At 38.6% G+C, this 25,525-nt stretch overlaps 1 protein-coding gene across 11 annotated transcripts in view; it reads right to left on the bottom strand.

Moving 5' to 3' along the window:
* The window catches only part of cacna1g (calcium channel, voltage-dependent, T type, alpha 1G subunit), a 105,330-nt gene extending 80,615 nt beyond the window's left edge, over nucleotides 1–24,715 (bottom strand). For all 11 annotated transcript variants that reach the window (XM_047817661.1, XM_047817659.1, XM_047817660.1 and 8 more), the window contains exons 1-3: nucleotides 24,594–24,715; nucleotides 19,425–19,558; nucleotides 3,713–3,810 (exon numbers count right to left, since the gene is read on the bottom strand). In XM_047817661.1, coding sequence (XP_047673617.1) covers nucleotides 3,713–3,810; nucleotides 19,425–19,558; nucleotides 24,594–24,686 — 325 coding nt within the window. In that variant the 5' untranslated portion in view covers nucleotides 24,687–24,715. The remainder of the gene's footprint in view (nucleotides 1–3,712; nucleotides 3,811–19,424; nucleotides 19,559–24,593) is intronic.
* Nucleotides 24,716–25,525: the final 810 nt, after the last annotated feature.

Raw genomic sequence — 25,525 nt, 5'->3', positions numbered from 1 at the left:
GAATAAACAAATATTTAAATATTTTTTGGTTCACATCTGACTGAGACTGAGGACTGGTATTCCATGGAAGGTAACAAAAGTCGAGAGATTTTTGATTAAATGCAAGCAAGAAGTCAGCTATAAAGCTTGCCTGACATAAAACATTATTAATTTTATAAATGATTTAATGCTGTGAGATGTATTTAGAGTGTTCATTCATTAGGCTACTAGTTTGTTTATATTTTGGGAAATAAACCAACTGAATTCATTAGAAAATATCACAGACAGGTGCAAACGTAATAATTACTGAATAAGGCCATCCTTAAAAATATTCTTTTTAATTTAATAATTTTTTATTTTTATTTTTTTGCTTTAAGTCCGACCGACTTGCCGGTTGTAAATTTGCATTACGACTTTTTTTTTTACTCTTCAAACAACTAATACAAAAGCAATAAAAAAATATTAACCGGTTCGGGCACCATAATACATCTAAATAATTCACTAAAACAGCTCGACACCGCTTTAACTTGGCACGAAGTTCTGGAAAAACTGTGTCCAGCATCAAAATAAGGTTTGCAATGTTGCGCCCGAAGGCACGGGTTGAAGACCCAGTCAGTGACGTCACGATATTCTAATTTGTTTAAAGTCATGCCTACGTAATCACCATCACCTTTTTTTTTTACATTGAAACTTGAAAAAAATATAGACCTACCTACCATCCCTTTTCTTTCTTTTTCTTTTTTTTTTACTGTTACTGGAAACCAAAATATTTTTAAGGATAGCCTAATTGGAAGTGTGAGGGTTAGGTCCTTTTATCACTGCTCAAATTTCTTGCATCAATCTGCATGTCCACTCTCCCAATTACTGTCAAGCTTCCTACCATTCCATAGCTTCTGCCACATGCTGACTGTGGCACTTTGCTTCATGCCAAATAATACTGGGTCACAAGCAAATGCCCAGAGAATTTTCCAATCAACCTCCAACTGCCCTCCAAGTATACACACCTAGCTAAATCCTGCCTGGGTGTTACTGTAGTAAAGGCCAGTTTCTATAGACAGGCAAATCCACACGTTATGCAGATTAAGCCAGAGAACTCCCCTGACAGGCATTTGCAGACCAGGCAAATATGTTAAAGCTTTCTTGGGTATGGCCAAAAATGAGAGCTTGCTAGGATCTCGTGGCTTGCACTGCTCGGCGGTATTCTGATTTGTGACTGGCAGTTTTAAACCTTCATCAATCAAACCAGCGAAATGGAGAACAACAGCAGAACAGAGGACCGGAAGATATAAAGGTGAAGGTAAAGACACAGAGAGAGAGACTAAACTCATAATTCATAAAAGCCATTAGGAGCATCTTAGGAACGTAAACAGAGGAGCGTTTCGCCTTTTTCTTAGCAATGTGAATCCCTATGGGTCCTGTAGTATACATCAGTCATTTAGCTTTCTAAAGCTAAAGTTATTTAAGTGTTGCCTATACTTTGAGTTGGACAGCCAAATGATGGATAGTGTGAGTTTGCCTCCTAGTACATTGCCCCATATTTTGATTAGAGAGCTTAAAATAAGCAAAATAATGACACATGGGACTCATGGGAAAAACCCTACAACTCCCACATTTCAATTAACATTCCAACGCAGGTGATGTACAAATTATTTCCAAATTAATTCCACCATTAATCCTTTAATTAGCCTAAGTGATTCTTGAACAGCAAATAAGGTTGGATGCTCCCACTTGGCTTGCCCCCGCACCTTTGATTGACATAAGCATTAATTATGCAGTAGTACAGGGAGAAGTGACTATGCTGTGCCCCCACTTTTAAACTCTTCACTCATCACACTTGTGTGCTACGTCAGGACCGCTGGGCTTAAAGTGACACTGATTGTCTCTTTGCTCGGGTAGGACGTGAAAATGTCTCATACTGTGCTAGACAGATAGTGGGATTGGGGCAGGCATAATGTTTATAAGAAATTTACGCCGTGCTGATGGAGCACTGGTAAAAAACACTTGGCTGGGTCAGTATTCGGTGAGTCAGACAGATGACAAATCAGATCAAGGACATTAATCAAAATCCTAGCTGGGTCAGTCACAGCATTTTAACTGAGCTTTACTGCTTTTTAATTATGAATGTTACCACCCATGGATGAATTAGCCACATGAAACTATTTAAAATCATGACATTCCTGAGATGCTGTGAGACACACTAAAAGTCCTACAACTATTTACACTCAGAGCTGCTTGTGTTGGATTTGGCATGACTTTTTGGATGCAGGTGTCATTACTGCTGTGTAATATGTCATCATTCACAAATCTAAGGCAGAAAGAACATGTGGCTACCATCTGTGCTAGTACTGTACATATTAAGTATATTTAAGTAAACTGGTTTCAGGTAAAGTCAATTATATAAAACTTAATGTTAGTAGATGTATTTATGTAGTTCATTTATGGTTAGATGAAACAAAAGGAATTGTCTGCTTGCCTTTTACCAGGCTAGGTCTCTAACAATGTAACAGCAAAGAGTATGAGCCACGCAAGCTGTGGCTACTCTGCTGCTGAATACTTACCGTTATCTGGCTAGCCAGGGAAAACAGGTGATATAACAACTAGTGCAGCTAGCTAGCATTATTTGTGGTTGTGGACTAATTTTGGTGGCGGTGTTGATTTTGACATAAGTATCCATGTGCACTTTCAAAAAATAAGAAAAAATGCAATGCTATGTTATGAGAGTACCAAATTTACCTGTGGATGTACATAAATTGCAATCATGTATGATTTGATCCATTCATTCATTCATTCATTTTCTACCACTTATCTGAACTTCTCAGGTCACAGGAGGCCTGTGCCTATCTCAGGCATCATAGGGCATCAAGGCAGGATACACCCTGGATGGAGTGCCAACCCATCGCAGGGCACACACACACTCTCATTCACTCACACACTCACACACTACGGACAATTTTCCAGAGATGCCAATCAACCTACCATGCATGTCTTTGGACCGGGGGAGGAAACCGGAGTACCCGGAGGAAACCCCCGAGGCACGGGGAGAACATGCAAACTCCACACACACAAGGCGGAAGTGGGAATCGAACCCACAACTCTGGAGATGTGAGGCAAACGTGCTAACGACTAAGCCACCGTGCCCCCCTGATTTGTCAGTGCAAAAATTATTTTTGTTTCTGCATGGATGCATCTTCATCAACAGAAGTGAGTGAGTGCAGCTGAGTAGGAACAATGCTAGTTATGCATCCTAAACTGAAAACTACCAGACTACTACTAAATACTATTCCTGTATTTCACAATAGAAATTTAGATATACTGTACATTTTAATTTACAGTAGTTAGTAAACCAATCTAATACAAAAATAGTAACGTTCTACCTCCTTGGATTTTGTAGACTAACAAAAAAAAACTTTATACTATTTCAGCATGGTTGACTGAATCGCAGATATAATCTATTAATCTCTAGCCCGGAAATTCTAGAAAGCAGGAAATCCTGGACAACAGTAAACACAAATAGCTGCTGTGCCTCTGGCTGGGAGAAAAAAAAAAGTGCTCTAGTTAGTTGACTTGCTGTTTGGGAGGCATGGGATTATTACTGTAGAACTGTGGGAAGATTCACTAAATTCAGATGAATTGAAATAGTGTCCAGTTACCACAGAGCTAAAATTTTAAAAGATATACAGCACTATAAAACACTGAGTACAGGGTAGAATAGGTTAGTAATATCAATACTCACTGGGTACTCGGTTGATTGCTCGTAGAGGCCTGAGCACTCTGACAGTACGAACAGCAGAGAAACTGACATTCTGCAGGTTGAGCGAATATTCCAGCATCCTGCAAAAAAATGAAAACAAACAACAATTTTCAACAAACCGTAACAAACCTTAAAATTCTAATCAGTTATATTTGTGAAATATCAAATGGAGACTTTCAAAAGAAATCATTAGAATGAACAGTGTCAGCTTTTGTTAGGGATCTAATTCAACATGATCCCATATAATCTTATGCATACTAAGCAGAAAAAAAGCAGCCAAGAAACTGGTCATAGTGCAGTATCCTGTATCCAAAAATGGCAAGTTCCCAGTAATACATATATATTTTTTAAATTAGAAAGTCAAAATCTATTAGATGCGAGCAGCTTTACTAATGAGAGCAAGTGGATTGAGGTGATGAGGGGTGTAATGGGTTTGCAATTCTAGCCTGGAAAACGCAGACATGCTGCCACATTTTGGGTAATGCAGTGGTGTAATAGTGCTATCTATTAGACTGGGCAGTGTTTTTTTAAGGAGCTGTGCTGTGTATTCTGATACTGTCTGATCCACTGAATATTACATAGACTGGACCAAAAAAAAAATAAAGAGATTGCTACATGGCTTGTGAAGACAAGCTAGTCATTGATTTCTAACCCAGACAATCGAGCAGTGATCATCTCTTCAAAAATAATTGTAGGGTCTTCCATGGAGTTAGGTCTTGAACCATCCAAGAGCAGTTCCCGAGTTCCTGTGATATCACAATTGGAGAGAGAGAACGAACAACAAACGAACGATGTGTCCCATGAGCAGGGCTTGTGCCAGATGGAATAGGCCAATGTGCCATATTTCCTGCGGCGTCCACATAATCTGTGTGCTCCCCACTGATGAAGCTTTAATATTTTTCAAGAGCATACTGCATGTAAGAATGTTTCTAACTGATTATGAAACCAGTATGACAGAAGAAAGCTAGGCTAATTTTTTAATAAAAAGTTGACATGGCTACATAAATCAAAGGCACAGTGCTCTTTCTTAACCATACTACCTTGTTGAACATCCCATTCCTAAAACATGGCTAATAATATGGCACTGGTCCCCACTTTTCTGCTAGAATAGCCTTTACTCTTTTTAGAAGGCTGCTGACTAGATTTTCAGTCATGGCTGTGGGATTTGTTCACACAATGTTTATCCACAAGCACCTTAGTGAGGCTGAGTACTGATGCGCAGCCAGGAGGCCTGACACAAGTTCAATCCAGGGATGTTCACTGGGGTTAAAGTTCTGTGCTGTGCTGGTCACTCATGTTCACATTAGCCTCCAATGGTAGCTCAGTGGTTCACATATTGAAAAATGCATTGGGAGGATACGAGTTCACATCCCAGGTCCACCAAGCTGCCACTGCTTGTAAATGTAAGTCGCTCAGAAGTCGTGCCTGCTGTTTGCTGTAGAATTATACACCACAGTCTTGGGTGCCTGAGTGTAGAAGGCGTGTGTGTGGGTGTGATAGTCAGGTGTATATATACTTTTGACTGTATATTGTTTTTTATCAATGATAGCTCCAAAGCATACTGTTTTCTTTCTTCAGACACCATTTTACTCTATGTCCTGAAAAATCAATAGCAATTAGTTGAGTGACAAAGTGCAGAGTAAAAGGAGAAGGAGGAAAAAAAAACAGGCATTGAATAAATGCTAGCAACATTATAAAAAGCAATAATTTAATATTTGCATTAAAGTCATGGCACAGTGGTGCAGTGAGGAGCATTGCCACTTCACAGCTCCAGGGACATCATTCAAGCTTGTGTTTCTGTCTAAGTGGTGTTCTCCTATGAATGTGTGGGATTCCTCTGGGATCACAGGTTTCCTCCTATCTTTCAAAAACATGCCAGTAGGTGGTCTGGCTATTGGCTAAGACAAATTGCCTCTAGTGAGTGTTCCCTCTGTGAGTGTGTGTTTGTAGGATAGACTTTGTATCTAAGGCAACCCTGACCAGAATAAGCAGTTACTGAAAGTGAGTGATTATAATAAACTCACATTTTTTCAGCAGATTCATGCAATGAAACAGATGTGTATTCATTCCACTTACCACAGTTATGTGTTTTAGTAATATTGTTGATGTTACTGTATAATTAATTATTTGTTTTTTATGGTTGGTGATTTATGGTAAAACAATGAAAAAAACAAACAAACAGAATGTGACTAATAAAGTGTTAAACATTATTATCATAACATGAAGATATTATATGGAATAATCATTGTAACTGCATTACAAAAGGAGATAAGTGGCTTGAGGTGGAATTGGAATTGTGTTTTTGTGTGTGTGTGTGTGTGTGTGTGTGTGTGTGTGTGTGTGTGTGTGTGTGTGTGTGTGTGTGTGTGTTACAAAGGGAAAACAATAGTCTAGAGTTAGCCTTGCACATGTGTTATAAATTCAATTGGATATTTTAAATTTAGTCAAAGAGAAGCATCCAGTGGGGTCAATGTAATGTGATCTTCAACAATACACACATGCTATCATGCACGCACATACACACGTAAGCACACACACACAACCACAGCTGCCTCACACATGTGAACTTTGGAGGGAGATGCATTGAAAAATTCCATGCCTTTGTAGCCATCAAATAGGGTACACGACCTCCGTGTGTATGTGCATGCTAACAGCTACAGATTCCAGCCAATTCAAAATGTCTGACAAAACTAATTGGCTATGTGACAGGTATGTATTAAAAAAAAAATACAAACTCACCAACATGGACTGCAGCTGAATTTTAAAATGATAGAAGATGTTATTCTCTAATGCTATCTGTATGCTGTACCAACCTCAGATTGAAGGTATTTTAAATACCCAAGATTATCTGTGGAGCCAGGGATGATGGTGATGTGCAAACAGTATGAGCTCCATTAAGCAAGAAAAGCTCGAAGGAAATGTGTTATGCTTTTGTTGCTCCTGAAATCTGCAGAGCAGCTTTCGAGAGCACTGATTGGGTCTGATGGAAACCAGCTGGTAGCTGGAATAGAAAAATAATAACAGTGGTGACTAGGGCTAAAAACGGAAGGATAGGGGAGGACTAAACATAAAAAAATATCAAAAGAGGGGAAAATGCATGACGTTTTTGATGTCAAAAGATCTGCCAGAGTGGCTGGAAAGTACAAACTGAACTAAAACAGAGAGAGAATTTGGAGGACTGTGGTTGGGATAGAGAGGGGAATAAAAGAGAGTACATGTTTGGCATGGGGGTGAGGGGGGGGACAGAACTTGCGTGAGGACACTTCACAAAAACTCTTGTTGCTAGGTCAGGCAAACATGAGGCAGCCAGAGCAGAGTAGAGCTAAACAACGTGAACATGTCTATATGGTTGTTCACATCATCAACATGCCTTAGCATCCATCAAGTTCTACATATACACTATAGGTGTGTAAATAAACACTGAACTCATGAATGATGATGCACAGGCACATAATGAAACACACACACACACACACACACACACACACACACGCACACACACACATACACACACACACACACACACGCACACACACACATACACACACACACACGCACACACACACACGCACACACACACACACACACACACACACACGCACACACACACACACACACACACACACACACACACACACACACACACACACACACACACACACACACACACACACACACACACACACAGGTAAACATGAAGTGATGAAGTGTCTGGGCTGGGCTCAGGGCCAAAAACACCTGGCACTTATCTTTGTTTAAGGCATAGATCTAGTTTAGGATGGCACACTTTGACGGAATCACACCACTTGCCTGACAACTATGACCACACAGTCAATAATGGCTGCTCTTGGAGTACACAGTGCTAGCAGTGAGGACACTATAATAGGAAAAGTATGAAGTAGGAAAGAGTCCTGCATCCAAAACAGATCTGACCTTCAGAAACCACTTTGATTTCACCAAGTGGGAGCCATGCCCTTTTTGAACAACCATCACCAAGTTGGAATGAAAGAAAACATATAAATATCCGTACACTGTGTGTACACGAAGAGACAGAATAACATTTGAATTCATTTACTTCCTTGGTTTATCTCAAGAGTTGGGTAGTATTCAAAGCAGCAGCCCTGCCTGCGGTGCAAGAAGGGCTAGGTGTCTTCTTCCACCTGACACTTTAATGAAGAGAGATTTAGAGAAGGTTTGCTTTCCCGTAGCCACATCCATACTGTATGTATCCATATACTACCTTGCTCAGTGTTTTAATAGAATTAGACTGACTGACTGATTATAATCAAAAGTTGATGAGCTGCACAGAGATGATCATTTATTGGGCCTTTGTTTCCTATATCACATCAATTTAATCTCTAAACTGATGACAGGTGTGAACGCAACAATCTCACTCACATGCAGACGAAAACATCCGCCTGAGAGTGTCTGAGGTGGTCTCGGTGCGGTTCTAGGTCGAACCCTAGTGTGTTTTGATTGCAGCATGAAAACAATTCCATCCTGAATCAACCCAATTGGGGGAAATAAACTAAACATGCTGTGTATTTTGGGATACAGACAACATTTCTCTATGAATTTAAGCTGCTAAACTGAAGTCTGGCACTCCAGAAATACCATGTGTTCTGGATATTTGATGCAACAAACAAAAATGAATACATAAACTGTGGGTGTGATAAATGCTTTTAAACTAGTTTTTCATACAGTTATCTAGAAGTTTATTGAGAGCCAGCTTCATGTTCTTCTTGCTTTTTAGACCTTTGTTTATCATTTTCAATCCGATGAATTAATTTTCTCATTTTTATTTTTTGAGTTTTAATTTATTTTTCAGTTGTAAACAACACAATGCATTTTTTACATTTTGGTTTATGCATGTTTATTATATACAGTGTAACCAAAGCAAAACTAATGATGTAAGTCTGTATTGAGACCTACTTTTCAAATATTTGTAAAGGAAATGCATGTTTTGAACAAAGGAAATGAAGGAACTTAATACAAGGCAATAAGGTGTATGACAAGAAAAGAAACCAGCTCTGCTCTGTGTGCTTCGGTCAAACACAACTTGACCACAGGGCAGAAAATAAATAAATGAGTACGACCTTTTACGGTTATTTTTGTTCAAAAAATATTTGATGGCCTTTCATGATACCTTAGTCCTTGTCTCATTCTCCTGAAAAGACATTTTTTGGCACATAGCATGCACCTGGAAACATGAATAAATCAGAGAGAGCAGAGAGTATTTTTAGTGTGGTTTCAAATCTGACTGAATATCATAGTGAAACAGAATTTCATTTAGTGGTGAGCAGGTAAAGTAGACTAAGCATGCACGTCATGTAAAAACAAATTAAAATGCATAATTTGCTAATTTTCCTAATTAACCTGACAGGTTAATTTTTTTTATCCTGATAAGCCTCTAGCTTATTTACATTAAAGTGTAAAGTCACTGTGAGACATTATCATTTATATGTACAGAAAATTTACTTCACCAGCTCATGAAAGAGCAGCTGAAATCATTATGCAACAAAACACTAGGTTATCCCAGTTCCCTAAGAAGGGAACGAGATGCTAGATTTTGGCTTGACAATATGGGAACGCCTCTTTGTGAAAGTAGTGTTTGAAGCTCTGTGTGAAAGCCCTGTAGGGGAGGGAGTGCAAGTCCAAACTATAAAATCTGGTAACAGTGTACAGAGAGGAACGGACCAGCCTGCTGATGCACAGATATCAACAAGAGGAACACCTTTCCCAAGGCAATAGAAGTCAAGTCAAGTCAAGCTTTTATTGTTGTTTTAACCATATATAGCTGATGATAGTAAAATGAGACAACATTTCTGCAGGACCATGGTGCTACACAGAACAAAGAAAGAGCTACATAGAACAACACAGAGCTAAGGACTTAAGTAAGGTGTCTGTGCAACCTAGTGCAAACAGTGTAAGACAAAAGACAGTGCAAATAATTGATACACAACACTATAGGACAATACAGGAATGAACACCTAATATAATAGCAGCAGGTATATGAGGTATTGTAATGAGCTGTGCAAAACAGCAATTGACTGAATGTGTAAGACAGCATTTGCAAAGTTGCAGTGATGCAGATGCTCAGGATGCTCTCATTGGTCCCTCTGTAATATGTATTCAGGGTGGTGGAGGGAGATGTGCTGTCCCTCAGCCTTCGTAGGAAGTAGAGATGCTGCTGGGATTTCTTGGTGATGAACCTGGGGTTGAGTGACCCAGTGAAGTCAGATGAACACCAAGGAATTTGGTGCTCTTGCCAATCTCTACAGAGGATCCTTCAATGTTCAGCAGAGAGTGGTTGCTCTGTGCTCTTCTGAAGTCAACAACAATCTCTTTAGTTTTATCAAACATTCAGAGAGAGGTTGTTGGGTCTACACCAAGCAGTTAGCTGTTGCACCTCCTCTCTGTATGTTGGCTGGTTGTTCTTGCTGATGAGACCCAACACGGTCTTGTCATAGGCGAACTTGATGATATGGTTCGAGCTGCGCTGTTCTACACATTCCCTAAGCACCCTGCCAGGAATGTTGTCTGGTCCAGCAGAATTTCCTTGGGTTAATTCTGCATTGAGTACTCTTCTCCTTGGATAGACAGAATACCTGGTTGTTAGGTGGAAGTGGAGGTGGATGGTCTTCCTTACCACTACATTATTCTGCACTTCAAACCGAGCATAGAAATCATTCAGCTTATCTGGGAGGGAAGCGGCACTATCACAGGCAGGTGAAGTTGTCTTGTAGTTTGTGATCACCTGGATGACACATGTGCTGACTGTCTCCGCTGTCTTGGAAGTGGCTGTGGATTGTCTGGGCACGTGCGCTCTTTGCTTCTCTGATGGCTCTGGGCAATTTTGCCCTTGTGGTTCTTAGGGCCGTCCTGTTCTCTGCATGCACGGCTTCTGGATGGAGCGTGTGGTGATGGTCTTGGAGATGGTCACATCATTAATGCACTTGCTGATGTAGCTGGTCACAGATGTTGTGTACATCTTCAAGTTGACAGAATCACCATTGGTTGCAGCCTCCCCGAAGATGTTCCAGTCAGTGCACTCAAAACAGTCCTGAACTGCAGAGGTGGCTCCTGTTGACCAGGTTTTCACCTGCTTCAGAACTGTTTTAGAGCATCTGATGAGTTGTCTGCATGCTAGAATTAGCATAACAGAGTCTTGTCGAGGCTCTTCATGGGGACATGTCAGGGATGTTTGTCTAAACAAGATCCAGCATGTGGAATTTAGGGAGCACTGATTTTTGATAATAAACAGTCCGTCAGAGTGAGCAGATTGCCAATAGCCCCATAGAGCTCACATAAAGCCTCTTTATCATTAGTGCTGGGGGGAATGCACACTCAGACAATGAAAACATTGGTGAATTCTGGTGGTAAATGAAATGGACTGCATCTAACAGTCACAAACTCCACTAGCAATGAGAAGTAACTAGAACCAAGCACAGAATTCCTGCCCCATCCCATGTTTATATACACACAACCAACCACCACAAGCCTTACCACACAGAGTTGAATTTCTGTAGGCAAGAAATGAGGTGAACCTGTCTCAATACTTAATACTAGTAGAATAGGCCCTAATGCCTAGAGATGAAGACATGCCATGAGCCTCATAGGCCCAGGAAATAGTCTCAACTACCCATTGTGCCAGACACTGCTTGGAGACCAGATTGCCTTTATTGTAGCCAAAAAAGCAGACTAGCAGTTCAGAGGATGTACACCATGTGCTCAAACAATGTGCATAAGTGCTGAGAGCCTGAACTGGCACAGAAGGTGTGGACTTTACCACTCCACCAACTCATGGGGTTGAGGAAAGAAGTCTGCAAAATGACCCTGCAGCCAGCCATAGTGGGCACCTTGGGAATGTATTCTTGCCAGGAATACAAAATAGCCTAAGACAAGAGCTGTCTTTAGGGACAGAAACTTCTGACTGACTCTATAGGCTCAAAGAGATATCCCAAAGGGATAATGTTGGCTGCTGTTGCCATGAGCCACATTTACTGTACCTCTGTGCCTGAGCAGTAGAAATGTGCTGGCCTAGCCAAAAGCTTGTTTGGAAAAAAGATTGGAATTCACCCAAGCAGGAGAGAAGCATACCTGCATCGTGGTCAAATCCCAAATCAACCCCAGGGAGGTGGTTCCTGAGAGGGAGAAAGAACACTCTTTTCCGGATTGCCAAAGACCTCATGTGGACAAGCATGAAGACTGGCCACCATATCTTTCAACTAAGCTTCCATGCTCCCATGCACTTCATGAACATGCAGATCTAAAATTCGATGCAGTGCATCATCCTTCTTGGCAACTAGCAAGTACCGATTGTAAAACCTTGTGTCTGTCTCTGTAGGGGGAATGTCTTCTATGTCCCCTCTCTCCAAGAGTGACTGCAGTTCCTGCTGGAGGAAGAAAACTTGTACTGTTCCAACAATAGTGGGTGAGAAGCCTTGAAAAGGGGGAGTACAAGAGGAAAATTGGATTCTGTCCATTGTACCCTTTCTCTATGGTGTCCAAAACCCACTAAACACACCAGAGTCAAATGCCTACCTCTCCTGATTAGTGGTGCTAGAATGAGGCCAACAGCTAGAGGAAGGCCCGGGGTCCTGGCTGCAGTGGGGGATAAAATCTCTGAATGGTGCAGACTGGCATTTCACCTCCTGACTCATATCGATGATGGTATTAACAGCATTGATGAATACGCCTTGGGGCAATATATGGGCATCCAGGAAGAAAGCTTTATTTTTCACTTTTATCCTTAAAATTAAATCCGTTAAATTGAGCCACAGCTTCTCCATGAAAAGGTCTGTGGGTTGGTGGAGTTGAGCTACAGCCTCAGGGTTAAGTCCCTTGCCACAGTCCAGGTCTTTAAGCAGGTTGACCTGCCAGGCCTACAAGACTACCATGGTGTGCATGGTAAGACTAGCCTGGCCTTCTGACATGAAAGCTTTGATTAAAAATGCAGATGTACAGTAGCCCTACAGATGTAGGCTTAGGTGGAAGGAAGCAGACAGATTGCTAGCTAAGGTCTCTTTAACCCTGGGTAGCAGGGAGTTGTTGTATGATGATAAAGTGGATACATCAGAGTCAGCATAAAGAACAAGAGAAAGGGATTGGCCAGTCTCTTGTTACATTTCTGCCAACTCCACCTGCAATCCCAACGACCAAGCTCAAGAGCTGCGCATGCATCCTGCTCAAGTGTCATTTGTCGTGATATAGCATGGACACGGATGCACACATTGTTTGAATTGTTAAGAGCCTAGTCTAATAAATGCCTAGTCTTCTAATATATATATATATATATATATATAATATTTCCCTATTCTCAACAAAGAATACAGAAAAACACCAAATCTGGAGTGATGTGACATAGATGCCCTTATATGGACTTACTGGTGTGCATTGCTTCATCACATAACCTCTTTGAACTGATAGATTGGTGTGTTTTAACACAGAACTTCAGACACTGCTTCAAGCCATGACCCAGCGTTGAGTTCTCTTGAAAGGGAAGTACATATTTACACTACACTACACTACTTTCCCTTACTGAGAAGATATTGATGCGTGTCATGTACAGTATATAGCAGAGCATATTCTCTTCACAGCAGCTTTTTGAGAGATGAAAAGAGAAAACGACAAAAAACTTGAGCATGGACACCACCACAAATCTAACACTATTCAAATCTTCATGTGATTTGCAAATTCAATGGCAAATGTGTTTATTGGTTTGTTGGAAACAAAGTGTAAATATTAGATATCAATTATTTTTTTGTATAATGTGTTCAAGCACTCAATAAATGTAAATGTCCATAAATAATTTTATTTCCTGTGTAGAATATTCCTTTTTTGTGAACTATTTAAAAAAAAAGTAGACTTCCCACCCTTAACTATGCCTGTGAATGCTCTCTCTCTCTCTCTCTCTCTCTCTCTCTCTCTCTCTCTCTCTCTCTCTCTCTCTCTCTCTCACATACACACACACACACACACACACACACACACACACACACACATGTTGTGTGTGTGTGTGGGGGGATCCTAACATCTGTAAGTACCTGTGAAAAGCTCTGATATTGATTTCCAGATGCTTCCCAACGCAAATATGAGATTTAGGAGCTATCAGATAAAAGTGTACACAGTCCAGTGGAGCATAAGATGATCATCGTTTGCCAACATACAGTAAATGACCGGGGATCATTAAAAGGAAGAAAGCTTAGTCACATTTAAATCTAACAAATTTCCACAAAGACGGGTAAAGTGTACGATGCATTTGAAAAGTGGGAAGCAGAGAAAAATGGATTATAGAGTGGCTAATTTGTACATTAGAAATGCAGGTGTACCACTGTTCCTTTATTTCTCCACTCAAAGGCTGAGGAAATAAAAAACCGTGTCACAGATATTTAGTCACGTTTCAGGTATTTTGTGTTTTTTGAGATCCAGTTGGAAAGGAAATTTTACTGAATCCTGGCAACCCTAGTTAATAATATTAGCTCAGCTGTGTATCACTTGCACGAGTGGCAATAGCGGTGTGAAACACACCTGCTATACTGAACACAACTCAACACAAGTATCTGTGTCTAAATTCACTCAGAATGAGCTGCTAGATTCTGGATGTTCTATATTGTCAAACCAACTACCTATTACAGAGTTACCCAAAATAATTCACTAGATTGTAAGATATAAATGTCTCGACTTAATTTTGTATGTTATTAATATCATTCTGCCTAACCAAAATCTAGACTCATGAGCTGCTGCTGAAGTGAATGCCATAGACATTCACTCAAAGTGAATGAATATGCCTTTAAAGTCCTGACAAATCTTTGGCAAGGACATGAAAATAGCATACAAATAAATCAGACAGTAGCTCATCTAGCCAACAGAGAATATTCCAGATGCACCACTATTTATTTTCCACTTTTATTAATGAAAACAAAATGAAAACTATAAATTGTAGGTGCTGAAAGAAGTACAGCAATCAAGCATTGCCAAGAGCACAAGATAAAGCCTCTGAGAGATCCAGGTAGCCATATGAGTAATGTCCAATGAGCACAGAGGACATACTACAGTTGCCATGACATGCAAAATATGTCCGCATATGCACTGTGTGTGAGAGAGAGAAAATCTCAAGAGAGCATTATATATTGATAATACAATGTTCAATCATTATATTGTGCCATAAAAATGTTTGACAGTGTGGAAACCTGATTTACTGAAACTGGTTAGATCCACAAAGTCTCACTATAGTGTTCCTGCAGAGCAGAGTCATATAATAGCATCAACATGGATTGATAGACTCAAGTCTGCAATAAATGGTGAGTATGTGCCAGAAGATAATCCTGAGATGAGTCTCTGTCTAGCTGAGAGATCTCCGGTGCTTAAAGTCAGCCTGTCAGAGTTCTCACTCCCTTCTGTCAGCCTGTTACTGTGAGACATGGACACTATACTGGCAGAGTGCACCATACCTGCACAGAGAGGGGGAGTTCATCTCAATGCAGCTGTGGGAAAGTGAAGAGCAGTAGTAACATAACTAGGCCTGGCATTGCCTCTCAAGCCCTTTCTCACTACCTTATTAAATCTAATGGCCAATCAGCATGCAGAAATATTAAAACATTTACAGGAACATGTCTGTATTGTGTTTGTACTGTAGTGTGTATGTAGCTTGGCCACATACATTGTAACCAGATGTCATCAAATGCAAACTGTTTGGATTAAACACAGATTTTAATAAATGGAAGACTAGTTTTTTTGAGAGAAAGGTTCACAGGGTATTTAATTAACATTAAGTTATCAAGACTAGGATCCTGCAGGATGCAGCAAAGTAAGAAGTTTGAATACATTCACAAGTTACTTTAGATATGAAGCTCGTGGGGCAATCAATCACTAATAATAACATGTTGCAGCTCTTAGTGGTAGATTGAAAATAAAACACTTTAGGCCAGGGTTTCTGTTAGTCAATAAATACCAGTACTGACTGTTTAAATTGAGATCATGTCAGACATAGTGTCCAGAAAAAAAAAATATGGCAAAGACATACAAATTAAATAATGTGCCTATGATTTTTCCAAGCAAGTAAAGATCTTGTCTACACCTCCTAACACCTTTATTACCTCCTCGTTTTAAAGGAATAAAGACAATATTCTGAAAGAAAAAATGTCATGGTTTAATCATAGCTATTTAACCACTGAACAACTGATGACTGTCAGAGCTAATATTACCTTCAGCTAGCCTCTGATTCATATAGCCACTATGACAGAGAATGGGACTGTGCCCTGCCGGAGCATTGGGGGATGCAAACAGGTGCATGCTGTCAATGTTATGTGATTATTCTTGTATGAGTTCACCTGTTTCCTATTAGTCCTACTGTACTGTATTAATTATACCCTTCCTCATGCATTGATTATTTGCCGATAATTTCATGTAGTTTCTACAGTAGGTGTCCATATCTCTACATTTGTATCTGTTAACTCTATGCCACAACATCTTCAACATGACACACTGCTGGAATCCCTGTTTTCAAGCAAATCACTGATACTGTGATCATGTTCAAAAAACAAACAGGAATGAAATGGGATTATGACATTTGCTAAAAAGGTCTCAGTTGTCTTTTAACACCTTTTATATGAAAGATAAACCTAAATATGAAAGAAACCTAGACAGCTGGCAAAGTGATCGAAGTAGTTAAATAATGCTAATGTAGCAAAGTCAACATCAGCAATAATGCTGATCAGCCTACAGGGTCTGTGTGACGTCTTCGAAATACATTTGCTGTCATTTAGAATGGTCACTTTTTTCCTACCACTTCCAGAAGTGATTTTTTTTTTTCCTTAATTAAAAACCCACATGGACCACAATTCACAGGGCTAGACAAAAATATGGGGCAGGAAAAAGGTTAGGTATTCGTTAAACTGGCAGAAATAAGACAAGTAAACATGAAACAGTCCTTAATCAAACACAAATCAAGACAGGCAGATAGTATAAGCTTAGCCTCATCACAGGCTCAGTACTGGACCAAGAGTTCACCAAATGTATTCGACAATATGGGGTTATTTAAATGGAGAAGTGTGATTGCAAACAGGTGTCATTAGTAATCACAAGTCAGCCAACAGATGCCATGTGACTAAATTTCATGGGAGGTGTAGTTTTCACAGGGTTGATATGTTAATTAAAAAAAAAGAAAATTGTATGAGCTGTTTATGTGATGACATTTTCTTCAACAATAGTTAAAAAAAACTATTAAAAATAGTTGCAACAGTTATGAAAAATATACATGTAATATATAAATGACAATGGCCATAAGTCTAATTTACAGATTAACATGATATTGTAAAGTAAACAATACAAATAGTCATCTATAATCCACTAACTGTTGCACAGGATACTGTGTATGACAAAAACAGCTTTATCTCCTTTGATGGCAATCAATTCTGTCATAAACAATTAACAACAATTTTATCAGCACTAATTAAAATAGCAGAGTTATTATTTAGCATAATCAATTCTTCTTTGTAGAAAAGCCTTTATAAGCTTTATAGTTTGGGTGATATATTTTGATTCCTGAAGCATGACGAGGAGTTTCTGAGCTTCCTCAAACAACCTGAGCACCTACGTGTGCACTGTGAGGAAGTGAAAGGGCTGATGGGTATTGCTGGAATGTGAAATGATTCTGCGCTCGTTGCCAAGCCGCTGGGGGTGTGTGAGGCTGATAGTTTGGCTGCTTAGTGCTGAATTCTCAAATGGTCTTTAAAAACGATGACAAGCTCATGCCAACGTGAATGCCTTTCCGAATAATGTGCACACAAACATTAGATAGTAAGCAAGGATGCCAAAGCATCAGTGCACTGTAAGCAGCCTGGTATAGTGTCAGGAGTGTAACCTAGAAAGACAAAACAGAAGCTTTCTCAACACAGCTAAAAAATAATGTCTAGTCAGTTCCAATCTGCTTTCTGCTGGATATCATGACCCTTTAATTTTTTATTACCAACGAAAGGATCATAAGGACAGATTTGTATTTTATAAATACAGAGAATGTTATATCTCCTCCAAATAAAACACAAAAACTTGATGAAATTTTAAAATAATCCAAATTTAGTCCCCACACTGGAATGGCCTACTTGCTGTTACTTGATTCTGTATGTTCTGTATGTTCCTTCTGAAACTGGAAGTCAGAGTGACATAGTGTTGAAGCACTTGATTTATTTACACCACAGCCAATAGCATTCTCAATAGCTGATGGAGAGTCCCTGCTAGTGAATGAAGACCAAATTACGAATTCTCATTCTGTCTTAGGAAGTGAAGCATTCCAGCTCTGAAGTGCTCCAAGCTTCTGTCACATAACCGTGATCTTGTACGCATTTCATAACCAGGCCAGGGTGTTAATTTGATTTTAAAAAAGTGTGCAAGATAATGTATAGCCAAAAAAAAACCCCACAATAACAATCTAACAGTCTAATACGATTGCTAACAGTCTGCTACTATAGAGCAAGCCCATGCGCAATTATCTGACATACATGTACTGTATACTGCTGTAGAGAACATTGTCACCTCGGTATGAATCATGAAAGGTTTTTAATTGTTTTAAATGAATAATACATCATCCACTGGGTGGTGGGGGTGTCTCCATTGGGCACTCTGGTTTCCAACCCCCTGTATAAAGACATGTGTTGTAGGCAGGTTGGCATCTCTGAATTGTCTGTAATGTGTGTGCACAGTTGTGCCCTGTGATAGACTGGCATCCTGTCCAGGATGTACCCTGCCTTGTACCCTTAACCTTCCGGGATAGGCTCCAGCTTACCCGTGACCAATCGGATAAGCAGATAAGCAGTATAAGGTCTCCTACACAATTTTTTCTGATTTTTAACTACAACATGTGGGTACAATCTTAACCCCAAAGAGCGTGTGTGTGTGTGTGTGTGTGTGTGTGTGTGTGTGTGTGTGTGTGTGTGTGTGTGTGTGTGTGTGTGTGTGTGTGTGTGTGTGTGTGCCTGTGTGTCTGTGCATATTTTCATGCTAATCAAGCAGCAGAAACATCTGATTCTACATGTTTAATCAGCTAATCTTGGCTCAGGTGGGACTTCTACTTGCTTGGAATAAAAACCTGCAGCTATAAGGGACCGGTACAAATAACTTAACATTACGTTTGAATTCACAGACAGTTTAAATATTGCAAGCAGACGGAAACATTATTTGTTGATACTATGACTGATGAGTTTCTAATGAAATTTAAGAAAGCAAAAATGATAATACGATCTATCTTTGGTCACCCAAAGCTGTGTTGCTACTAAGTAACCATCTGGAGTGTTATTAATCAGCATTGATGAACTAATTTAGCCAACGTAGCAGGAGCCTGTATTTCCTGTGTGGTTTAGAAGAACATGCCAGCAGCCTGTCACTGCTACTTGCTTCCTTTATGTACAGACTTTGGTTGATTTCTCCTGGGAATGTCCTCTCACGTGCTCCATGTGCTTGTTTCATTTTCATCTCCACACATAATCCTGTGCTATCTCGCAACAAGGCATGTGATTAACACATATTAGCCCCTCTTCCAGCACAAACTGGCAGAAAAGATCACAAGCTCTCTATGTGACACGGAAACTGAATAAACTAAGCACAATTGCATCCAATGATCTGATCTAAAAAAGAATCAATTTAGATGTCAGAGAGTTAATGGTGATTTTGGAAAGTTGTGGTGAGAAAAAAAACTCACCCAGCCAGCACAATGAAGAAGTCAAGCCGATTCCAGGTATCCCCAAGGTAACACTTTTTGCCAAAGATTCCCAGCGCTACCATCTTAATCACCATCTCCACGGCAAAAAATGCAAAAATGAAGTCGTCGAAATCCTGGAAAAAGCAGACATGCACAAGGTGTAGCATCAGATCCTTAAGATTTTAAGCAATTCTTGAACTAAGGAGTATTTACTCATTTTATGAACATGCAAAATAACTAAAAAAATTAAATCACTAACCACACCACTGCCATATTCAGCAGACTGAATTTGGGAGGGTGTGTGTTTGTGTGTGTGTGTCTGCTGACTTGTGCTTTTTCTCCACAAATCCTCGACCAGGCCTTTATTGACCCTGATTATATGTGTCACGTCATATACTGATTATGTGTAAATACATGATTATGTGTAAATATTTGTTTATTATTAAATTATAATTGTAATTATATAATTTTAGAATTATGAAATGAATTTTGATTTTCTTTTTTCTTTTTTTCTTTTTTTGAGAGAGAGAGACCACAAAGTGGCACAGGGATTATAGCCAAACATAAAAAAGTATAATAGGGTTTAAAAATGAGAAAGGATATATTATTTGTAAATATTTGTAAATATTAAATATATATATATATATATATATATATATATATATATATATATATATATATATATATAAATTATATACATATAAATATATATAATATATGTAAATATATAGTAAATATTTGTTTATTATTAAATTATAATTGTAATTATATAATTTTAGAATTATGAAATGAATTTTGATTTTCTTTTTTTTTTTTTTTCTGTTTTTGAGAGAGAGAGACCACAAAGTGGCACAGGGATTATAGCCAAACATAAAAAAGTATAATAGGGTTTAAAAATGAGAAAGGATACATGAGGAGAAGTGCAAGTTTAACATATGTTTTTGTAATACAAACATGCACTCGTGGGGCTAGCCGAGTATATCTGACATGGACAATTTCCTCATTGTAGACTTGGTTAATTTTGGCATTGCTCATGGATTCTCATAGTAACTTTGTTTCGTGCACCATATAATGATGAGAGATGAAGCTGGCGTGTTCCTTTGACACTTGGCAATGTTCATTCACTTATTTTCATCAATCTGATTTTTTTTTAGTCAGCAAAAATTGTGCAAATGCACATGTGCAGAACATATGGAAAGATTCTTACTGTAAGAGTTTTATGCACCAATTATTTGCCCATTTAATACATTATTCGACAGGTTATCCATCTTATACATTAAGGTGGAAAATTTTACTCAAATGTGCCTCAGTCCTTTTCTTTAGGTCTCAGTGAGGACTAGACATGGCGGCATTTTTACTCCACTAGATTTTATTAATGGATTGTTAGGATGGAGGTAAATCTTGGTCCTGTGGAAAAAGTAGAACTGTTCACAAAAAACAACAAAGCTTGTAAAAAAAAAAAAAAAACACTATAAAGGAACTGGTTACTGTTATGGCATGGGGAAGTCTCCTGCAGTCTCTGTGCTAGCTCAGCATTAGCGATGACTCTTAAGCAAGGGAATCTCTCCAGCAAAGACACTTTCACCAAACAGGGAATGTTAATTAAGCAGCAGTAGGTATACAGGTTCTGACGTGCTGCATCATTTCCAGCCAGATTCCACTCACACTTGTTCTTTTCATTCACCATTAATCGTAGTACATAATGCAGATCAGAAACACGATAGCTTGTGATAGTTGATTGCAAATTAATTTGCAAGCGTGATTTATCTCATATTGTGAGCACCACTGTGGGTCAGATGGAAGTCCACATGACATTAAATAAATGTAAATACAGTATACTGTATGCTTAAACATGTCATTTGACCCGACCATTGTAAAATAGGGGAAAAAATGTTTCTTGCCTATGAACTGTCACTGCTTATCCTCATGTGATTAATTCGAGCTCCTGCCTCGAATGATAAGACATAACACATCTTTGTCAATTCTGTCAGCTTCGTTTGGTGAGCTATTTACTGTCATTTTAAATATGTGTATAAAATATTGAACGTCAAAGTTTTTTCAGCGATGCATCTGAAGATATTCACAGATTATAGAGATCAATGTGGAGGGAAAAAAAACTGGAATTCTCAAGCGGCTACTTCTTAAAAGGCATATTTTCTCTGAAGAACCAGGTTCTCTCAGCCTTACATGGCTTTTGGACTACAAAGCATTTGTGTGTGCGTGTGTGTGTGTGTGTGTGCGTGTGTGTGTGTGTGTGTGTGTGTGTGTGTGTGGCTTCTCCATGGTTTAGCAGCTCTCTAAAGAAAAACAGCGCAGACGGGGGAAACCCCACAACAGTGCAGTCCTAGACTGTCCGCACAGTCTGCCAGCACCATTTAATGGTTTCATATTCGCCCATGCGGCTTTTTTATTTGCTTCTCTTTGCAGCACCCACTAGCATTTCACCTTTTTCACTATTCATCTTTTCTTCTTTTCTTGCCACTAGCTTCAAGATGAATAGAAGTGCATGTACGACTGAAACAGCTCATCTGTACACGCTGGTCTTCTGTTATAATAAATAATATACAATAATTATTTATTAGGAATACTGGTGATTGGGATATAAGTTTTTGCTTTACTGGAAGAGATGGTTATTCCAGTACAACTGATGCACTGCTTTTCATGCACATCCAAACCCACTTACAAACCACACATACAGTGCTATGAAAATGTATCTTCCACTTCCTGAGTTCTTCTATTATCTATAACTACATTTGGCGCTACTAAAAGTAAAGGCCTAAATCCAAAAATGATGTGGTGGCAGAACCTGAAAGACAATTTAGAAACATCTGAAATAAAGCCAGTGGAGAAAGTGGGCTCAAATCCATCCACAGTAATGTTAAAGACTCATACTGAGTTACAAGAACTGCAAATTACGGTTAATAGTAGGAGGTGGCATAACCTCTTATATTTTATTTACAGGAGATATGAGTATAAGGTATTTTTGTTCATAAAAGAACTAAAAAGATCATTAAATACTGGATTTGATCTTTCAAATTGCCTTTCCAATATCTGTCTGAAGATCAGAAAAATATGCAAAAGAAAGGACGCAAACAGATTTACAGGCAAATGCACATTCATAAGGCATTAGTGTGCATGGATATGCTCTTCTGAGGAAAAAAAAAATCCTGATTTTATGCAAACACACTAAAATGGAGAAACATATGGTCACCACCTCCCCACTGATCTGTTTCTACTGACAATGTCTTTCATCCTGTGTTTGTATTGAGCTGGTATGCAGATTACATCATTACTGCGTACAGACGAGGTTAACTTACATCGCATGAGAATAAATGCTTGTTCTTCTCTTTCACTCTTCTCTCTTGTACTTCCTGTACAGTCTACCTGCCGTTTTGATCGAAGTTGGTGTTTTCTCTTTATGATTATGGATTAGCCTCTGATAATGAAGCCTATTTGCAAAAAACAACAGACTTTTGCCCTGTGTCTGTCTATCATGCAATTTACAGCAAATATATAAAATATAAAATATATCAGAACAAAAATAACAACAAAGACGGCTGTGTTCTTATTCCACCTGGAAAAAGCAAGAAGCAAGAAGTGTTTTTGCTTCATTGCCCATAGAGGACATGAAACATCAAACTTTCAGACACAGATCCTGCTCAGACCCTGCATGCCTGACTTATTCAGAGTTATTCACATATGCTCCAAAACAGCTGTGCTCAGACAGCAGAAAACCAGCGAGACGCAAGAAAGAAAGTTCAAGACACATTCAAAGCTATATATGTCTTTCTTGTCTTGATGGTGTTGATGGATGGTTGCTGTACTGATAGATGATCTCTGAGTCTGTATGCTCTGATTAAGACCTTCTCTCTGATGCGTTCTCTCTGATATGTGTCTCGACTGAAATATCACTGGCTCTCTGTCTAAATGTGTGTGTATTTCCAGTTTCGGATCCAGCAACTTACTTCTACTACTTAAATCTCCTACTTAAACACATTTCCCAAACATATTCAGTGGAATGTGTTATGTGCTCCGTCAAAGCTGCTCGCATTCATTCACCAATACTGAAAAAGGAAAACTCTTTTACATGTAAACAGACGGATTCCTTTGGTATTTAGAGCAGCATTAGTTCTGTATTTAGACTATTAGGTGTACATGAGAGAGGGATTGTCAGAAGAGGGAAAGTGTGTGTGTGTGTGAGTGAGTGAGTGAGAGAGAGAGAGAGAGAGAGAGAGAGAGAGAGAGAGAGAGAGAGAGAGAGAGAGAGAGAGAGAGAGAGAGAGAGAGAGAGAGAGAGGAACACAGGAGGATGTGTTATTGTGCAGGCAAAGAAGGCGGGGGTGGTTTCGGGGGAAGATGGGAGTCCTGCACACTTCCCGGCTTTATTATATCATTATATCTCATTGGTTTCCATTATTCCACCAAAGGCATTCCTTTGTATCTCAGGCAGAGGTTAATGTGAATCACATTGGCCTGGGAGACCCTGTATATCTTCCTATCAGCGACTGAACAATACGTGGCAGCTTTTGTGAATTGTCCTGACATCTTATTTTTGTATTATCTATGTCTTATTTCCATATGCGAAGAAGAATAAGCTAATAGTCCTGTTAGTGTCTATATAGGACGAAGAGCTACAGAGTCTTCAGATAAAGATAGATTAAAAACTTACAGATTGAGAGCTTGATTTGTAATGCTTTTAAGATTTTAGCTAGAACCAAAATCAAAAAGTGTCGGAACTTGTCAATGTCAGCATGACCGCAGATGCTCATCACTATCCAATCAAAAACACAGCTAGAAAAACTCTTTTCTTCTAGTTTTAATGTACAGCCTGTTATGTTTACACTGCTTGTAGTACGCAGTCCACTCAGGATTTCACATGAGATTTGTAATACTTGATTTTGTTGCAGGTTTTTTAAAATTGCGATGAGATTTTTGTGCCTTATTCGTGGAAATTGAATTGGCAAAATTGCAAACACAGGATTTTTAAAGACTTTCTATGACAGCCGTACTGTACATGAATCGAAAAGTGCTTTGACTGAAAGTTTGACTTCGAACGACACATCTTGGCCCAAATCTGCAAAACATATCTGTAATTTTGAAAATATGCTATCTCCTTAAAATATCACAGAGCTTGTTTAATGTACAATATTTGTGTTTGTCAATACTCACCTCAAGGATCTTGCAGCGTTCTGAGTCACAGTCACTGTCCTCACACGGGTGGAACATGCCCAAAGTCACACAGTTCAGCAGAATCACTAGCATACTGGCTCGTTCAAACCATGTATGGAAGAGCAGTTAAGGAGTAACACACAGAGCAGTGAAACAACACACAATAAATACAATTCAGGTCACAGTCATATATATATATATATATATTCATATATATATATATATATATATATATATATATATATATATATATATATATATATATATATATAAATATATATATAAAAATATATATACGTATATATATATATATTTACTTATATACAATCTCTCACTACATCATGACAATAACTGACATGAAATCTGGTTAAGCAATGGCTGATTAAATACAATGATACATAAAGACAAAGGCTTTAATTAGCACCTGGTTAAAAAGAATATTGTTTATATATTGGTATATTTTATTTGTATATATTGTAAATATAACTAGTATATTTTTAATTCAGTTTTCGTTAATGCTGACCCAGAAGCTAGGATTTGTTTTGCTCTATCAAATAATAGCCACCAGTGAGGGGTCAAACACATTATTATTATTATTATTATTATTATTATTATTATTATTATTATTATTATTATTATTATTAATACTTCATTGTTAGCCAGCTTGTTAAATGATATTTATTTTTCATAACAGAATATAAAAAAAAAGAAAGAATATTGTCCAATCTATTAGTTAGCTGGGAACATCGACGAATGGTATTGATTACACAATGTAATATTTGCCCTCAGGATTGCTAGCTTGTTAGTGAACTCTGCTGAATAGTAGTCCAAAACCCGCTGGACAGATACCCACTACTTACTTATTTCTTCAACAACAATTTAATACAAAACGGTTACAAATATTTTTCTGTTTCTTTAACAGCACAGTTAAA

This window comes from Tachysurus fulvidraco, chromosome 8 (genome assembly GCF_022655615.1).
Source record: "Tachysurus fulvidraco isolate hzauxx_2018 chromosome 8, HZAU_PFXX_2.0, whole genome shotgun sequence".
NCBI lineage: Eukaryota > Metazoa > Chordata > Actinopteri > Siluriformes > Bagridae > Tachysurus > Tachysurus fulvidraco.
This window is presented reverse-complemented; position numbering and strand designations above follow the sequence as displayed.